The 5,924-nt window shown below is 64.6% G+C and overlaps 1 protein-coding gene across 2 annotated transcripts in view; it reads left to right on the top strand.

Annotated features, from left to right (window-relative positions):
* Positions 1-5,448: 5,448 nt before the first annotated feature.
* LOC111146359 (1-acylglycerol-3-phosphate O-acyltransferase 2) overlaps positions 5,449-5,924 on the top strand; it is an 18,711-nt gene continuing 18,235 nt past the window's right edge. For both annotated transcript variants that reach the window (XM_022501886.1, XM_022501887.1), the window contains exon 1: positions 5,449-5,774. In XM_022501886.1, coding sequence (XP_022357594.1) covers positions 5,593-5,774 — 182 coding nt within the window. In that variant the 5' untranslated portion in view covers positions 5,449-5,592. The remainder of the gene's footprint in view (positions 5,775-5,924) is intronic.

The following is a 5,924-nucleotide window of genomic DNA, read 5'->3' on the forward strand; positions in this document are numbered from 1 at the left end:
GGGGGGAAGGCTCCCTTCATTCCTTCACCTTCTCTACCATTCATTTGTCGCCAAAGACTTGCGGGAGCCTGTCTTGGGCCTGAGGCCCCAAGGCCCTGGGGATGGAGGGGGGAGCTGCGCCGACAGGCTGAGGCTCCAAGGGCCTCAGAAGTCGGGGCACCTGGGAAACCCAGATCCCCCCAGGAGCATGGCTCTGGGACTCAGAGACAGCAGCAAAGGGACCCGCATGAGGCAGGACTCTCAGTCCCGTGGTCAGAGCCTTGTCTCCTGAGTCCCTCATCGCTCCCCTTTGGCCAGCTTGGACGGGGGCCCACAGAGGGGAAGAGTCGCCTGCCAGTGACGGCGGGCGGAACTCGGGCCCGGCTGTCTGCGGAGCTGGGCTCCCTCCCACTCCCTGCCTCATCTTCCTGATGGACAACCCTGAGAAAGGGGGAAACTCGCTCTCTAGTAAGTCGGCGAGACTGAGCCTCTGGCCTGCCTTTGCCGAGGTGCCCCCGAAGGCCCGGACCGGCCACATCACTGGCCACGGGTGTGGCTCATGGGGTAGACCCCAGCCCCCGAAGTCAGAAGGACGGGAGAGGACCCCGTGAGCTCTCCAGGGTTGCAGGAATTCCGCATGGTCATGGGAAGGTGAAGGAAGCCTGGCTGGGAGGCCACCACCCTCCTCCCTCCAGCCTCCTCCCAGCCAGCCTCCCTGCCCCCACCCCAGTGCTGGAGGCAGGATGCTGGCCTTCACAGCGTACGTAGGGCTGCCCCTTCTCAGGCCCTCATTGCCTCCTCTCTCTCCTTCAATGGGAGGCAGGAGAGACAGGGTCAGGGAGCCTCCAGGGCCCCTTGACTCACAGAGGCAGCCCCTGAGCCAGCAGCCAAAGCCAGAAGTGGATGGGGCAAGGCCTAGGGCAGCCGGTTTGGCCCCAGCCCCGTCGACTCAGTGCGCTGGCCAGGGAGTGCTGGGGCAGCTGATCTGGTCCAGATGCCAGCTGGGCAGGGGTGAGGTGATCAGAGGGCAGCCTGCCTGAGAAGGAGCCGCTGGCAGGCCTGGCATCCCGCCTGGCCTACCCCCTTTACCCTCCCAGGCCCCTAGGGGCCCATCCACATCCCCTCAGCTCAGACGAGGAAGCTGAGGCCCTGTGAGGAAGGGCTGCTCCCGGATCACCCAGGGGGCTCCTGCTCCATCTTGCTGGCTGGAGTCCCAGGGCTGTCCTCTCTAGGACCCCGTGTTCCTGTCTCTCCAGTGGGGGCTGGGCGAGGCCACCTCCAAGGGCACCTCTGGAACCCAGGGTTCTGGTTGCCATTAGAGCCTCGGTGAGCCTGCCGATGCGAGCGTGGAGGTCAGACTGGCGTGCCATGGGTGCGAGGGGTGTGTGGGGGGCCGCCGTGTGGGGGGCCCAGCTCTTCTGTAGAGCTGGACGGGCCTCAGCCCCAAGACCAGAACTTCCAGGTCCAGTTCCTCTTGGGGCCTTGTCTCCCCTCTTCTGTCCCATGGTCCTACTTACCCATGGGTCCGTTGCTCCGCCCCTCCCAGGCCCTCCTCCCCCCAGCCTGGGACCCAGTTGCTCCAGAGGGCACAACCAGATGGTGACTTTCCATTGGCCCCTGAGCTCAGGGCCACATGTCCCAGGCTCCGTGTGCCCGGGCCAGCTCCATCCCCAGCACCCCAGCCTGCCAGCCCTCCCCCTCCCTCCCTCCCTGCCTCCCTGGGGAGTTTGTGGCCCGGACACTGCCCAGGGCAGAGACCTGGGAGTCTGCCCAGAGGCCTTACCTCATCTATTTTTAAGCACAAGCCCATGAAAGATTCACAGGCTGCTTTATTTACAGGTGGCGGAGGGCCTCGGCCACAGAGAGGTCTGAAGCCCTGCAGGCCTGGGAGGCGCCTGGGAGTGCCCCTCTCCCCACCCCCACCTGCCAGGCTCTCTGAGCTTCCTCCCTTCCTCCCATCCAGCCTGACCTCTGAGTTCCAGGAGTCTTCTCCCCAGGTGGTGGGCCCCCTGGAGATGCCCTCCTCCCCAGAGGGAGCAGGGGTCATGGGAAGCTCCCCCCACCACGCCCGTGCCCAGCTGTACAGTCGGCGGCTCCCTGGCCCGCACCCTGATCTCGCAGAATTGCCCAGAAGTCCTTCCTGAGCTGTCACCATGCTCCTGTCTCACTTCCTCCCTGGCAGTTTCCAGGAGAGAGGAACCTACCTTCACAAGCTGAAGGCGAAGTCGGGAGAGGCCCTTACCGGGCCAGCCTGGGCCATGGCCCAGTTCATCCCAGCCTAGCTGGGTGAGTTAGCGTCCCCGTTTTACAGACTAGGAAGCCGAGGCTTGGGTGGTTTGGGCAACTGCACTATGAAGCCACATCTTGGAACATCAGAGGCCAGGTGCCCCGGCCCTGCCCCAGGTGCCACATGGTGGGGAGGGTCACTCAGTGCTCACTTTATCTCAGCTTCAGGCAGGGACAGCCCTGGCCCTTCCCTTCAGACACGCCACCCAAGTGGAGAGAAACCTGGAGAACACAGGGCCCCGCCCGGGTGCTGGCAGGAGGAGGCCCTGGGTGCATGGGCAGGTGGGCTGGTCAGCCTCCAGCAGCTCTGCCCATGGGAGCCAGCTGGTTTCCCATGGCCCAGCACCCGGCACCTGGCATCCAGTGATGGTCCCTCTCCTAGGCTGTGAGCTCCTGTGGGCCTCGGGAGGTGGGATGGCTCAGCTTCATTTGTGTCTGCTGGCGTCTGGAGGAGCCCAGGAGGGCCCAGCAGGGCTCTCCGTTCTTACCGTCAGGGACTGGGGCCGACTTAGTCTGGAGCTCCCCAGCACGCCCCCAGGTCATCGTAGGGACCCCAGGCTCCTGGCAGGGTCAGACAGGACACTGTGCATCCCTGCCCATCGGACCAAGGCTTCCCCATTCTGGGGTGGAACCTGAGTGGGGCCATGCCCATCTCTACTTAGCTGAGAATCACTGATTTAAGAGAAAATCTCTCTCCACCAACCCAGAAGATTCTCCCGGGCTTCACTTTCCAGAGACAAAAAGGGTTTTGTTAGCTTTCCAAATAGGACTGGGCGGTACTGAGTATTTCTTTCAGACCAGACCACACCCAGGGAGTTGATGCCCCACGCCAGGGGCGTGTCCCCAGCCCCCAACACCCACATCCCATCAGGGAAAGAATGTTTCTTTTCTTTCAACATTTCCCCAGGAGGAAACTGGGGAAGAAGGTGAGATTGGGTAACAGACTTTCTGTCTGTATGAAGACACAGCAGTGATCCCAGAACTGCTGCCCCTGGGAGCCAGAGGACAGGGCAGGCCCCAGCCACTGGCCACCTCGGGCAGCAGGTGTGGACACAGTGACCAGGCTCCTCCCCTGTCACTCCAGCAAGGCGACCCTCGGACTCTCGCCTCTGGGAGGTTCCACCTGTAAAGTGGGGGTGCACTTGCTGGGGAGTACATACCCGCCGCGAGCCAGGCGTGGGTCTCAGCGCTGGTCGTGCCCCTGTGAGCAGGACAGACGGGCCCCGCCGGGTCAGGGGGGCTCAGCACAGGCCTACAATCGCGTCACCCGAGTCATAGGAAGTGCTGGGAGTGGGGCAGGGTGAGGCGGGGCAGGGCGGGGGAGCTAGAGCTGGAGGGGTCCCCTTGGATAGGGGGCTGCTCGGGGACCAGAAAGACATCCCCTCGGATACCGCGGCCCCTTCAGCCCCGCGCAGCTGGTGAGACCCGCATTCCGTGCACCCTGTCAGGACCCCTGAGGACTACATCCGCAGGCATTGCTAGCAGCCGCAGGGAAGCCCGCTGCGACCCAGCCCCCTCCCGACTGCAGCTGCAGCCCTGTGTGGTGGCCGCCCACGCCCACCGACCCATGGGCTCTCCGGTCTTGCTGCCGTCTGCCCAGGGGCCCCGGGATCCGACAGCCTCCCTGGAGGGCTCCCGGCTTCCCCTGGAGGGGCAGCACGAGCCTGTCGCAAGAATGGAAAGAGACCAGAGCTGTACTGATGGTGTGACACAAAGATGTGTCCCCACAGATGCACGGAGACGGAGCCAGGAGGCTCTCATTGGTCCCACGGAGAAACACCATGCATGGAACTCAGGTGAAGCAAACCTCCCATGGGGACACGTCAGGAACATCGTGAACGGCCTCTACACCCACTCCGGGAGCCCACCTGCCCAAGACCAAGAGGTCTCCTTGAGCCCAGGAGCGAAGCGTTTGTATCTGTGGGTGCACAGATCCGCTCTGAGACAGCAGCTCGTTTCCCACAGCCCTATGCCTGTGCTTTAACAAAACCACAATTTTGCACCGAAAAAAGAAAGAAAAAACAGAAAAGAAAACAGATTGGGGCGCCTGGGTGGCTCAGTTGTGTAAGCGACTGCCTTCGACTCGGGTCATGATCTTGGGGTCCAGGGATGGAGCCCCACATCAGGCTCCTGGCTCAGCAGGGAGCCTGCTTTTCCTCTCATGCTGCTGCTCTGCCTGCTTGAGTCTCTCGCTCTGTCAAATAAATGAATAAAATCTTAGAAAGAAAGAAAGAAAGAAAGAAAGAAAGAAAGAAGGAAAAAGGAAGGAAGAAAGAAAGAAAAGAAGAGAAAAAAGAAAAGAAAAGAAAAGAAACGAAACCAGGTAGTTTCAGGGCTGTCAGGAGAGCATGTCAGTAACCGGCTGCTTCAGCACCTGAAAACCCCAGAGACACACAGATACTTCCGGACAGGCCGGGCCTCCTGGAAGAGGCCAGGTGCCACCTCAGTCTGCTCTCTGGGACCCCGAGGCTGCCCCTGCAGCTGTGACCCGGACACCCAGCCATGGCCCTCCTTCCACCCTGGGCCAGCCAACGATGGAGCTCAGGTGTGAGCACAATGGCTGGATCTGCTCCTGGCCATGGTGACACACTGTCCTGGCACCCAAAGCGGGCACCCCCAGCCGCGCCCAGAAACCCGCTCCATTCCTGCTGCCTCCACCCGGACTGGGTGTGCACATCAGGCCCGCAGAGTGAGGTACCCCAGGGCCAGCCCCCTCTCCCTGAAGTTGCCCCAGGGGACCGGAAGGAGCAGGTGGCCAGGTGGCAGTCCCTCCGGGCGCGTTTCAGGGGCTCCTTTGCGTGGCGACCGGGCTGCCAAGGAAGTCGCGTCCTTGGGTAACTTTGGAGCTATGCTCTGGGATAAGGGGCCGCGGGGATGAGCGGAACACAAGGGGGGTGGGGGGCGGGGAGGCCCCGAGCGCGGGGGAGCGGCGCCAGAGCCCGAGGTGACTCGCCGCGTGGCTGCCAGGCTGGGACCGGGATCGCGCCTCCAGGAGCTAGGTGACCCGGCGGCAGGGGCAGGGGGAGTGTCGCGGGGCGGGGCGGGGCGGGGGCGGCGCCCCGGATCGCGCGGTGGCGGGGCAGTCGCGGGGCGGGGCGGGCCGCGCCTCACCTAGCAGCTTCCTGGGCACGCTCGCTCTTCTCTCCGCCCCGGGCCGCCCCGCCCCTCCGCCGTCGCAATAAGGGGCTCGGGCGCGCGAGAGGAGGCCAGCGGTCGCCAGCCCGCAGGTCGTCTTCGCGGCGGTTGGAGCTTAGCTGCAGCCGAGGCCCGCGCCGTCGGGGATCCCGGGACGCCGCCGCCGGGGCGCGGTCCGGGCGTGGCGGGGCCATGGAGCTCTGGCCGTGGTTGACCGCGGCGCTGCTGCTGCTGCTGCTGCTCGTGCAGCTGAGCCGCTCGGCCAGGTTCTACGCCAAGATCACCCTGTACTGCGCGCTCTGCGTCTCGGCCTCCACGGTGGCCGCGGTCGTCTGCCTGCTGCGCCACCACGGCCGGACAGTGGAGAACATGAGGCAAGGGGACCTGGGCGCGGGGGTGGGAGGACAGCGCCGGGGCGGGGCGGAGCGCGGGGGACACGGGGACCGCGCCGGCCGGGGGGACAGCGCCGAGGCGGGGCAGAGCGCGGGGGACACGGGGACCGCGCCGGCCGGGGGGACAGCGCC

Source organism: Enhydra lutris, unplaced genomic scaffold (assembly GCF_002288905.1).
Source record: "Enhydra lutris kenyoni isolate GAN:26980312 unplaced genomic scaffold, ASM228890v2 scaffoldscaffold13, whole genome shotgun sequence".
Taxonomy (NCBI): Eukaryota; Metazoa; Chordata; class Mammalia; order Carnivora; family Mustelidae; genus Enhydra; species Enhydra lutris.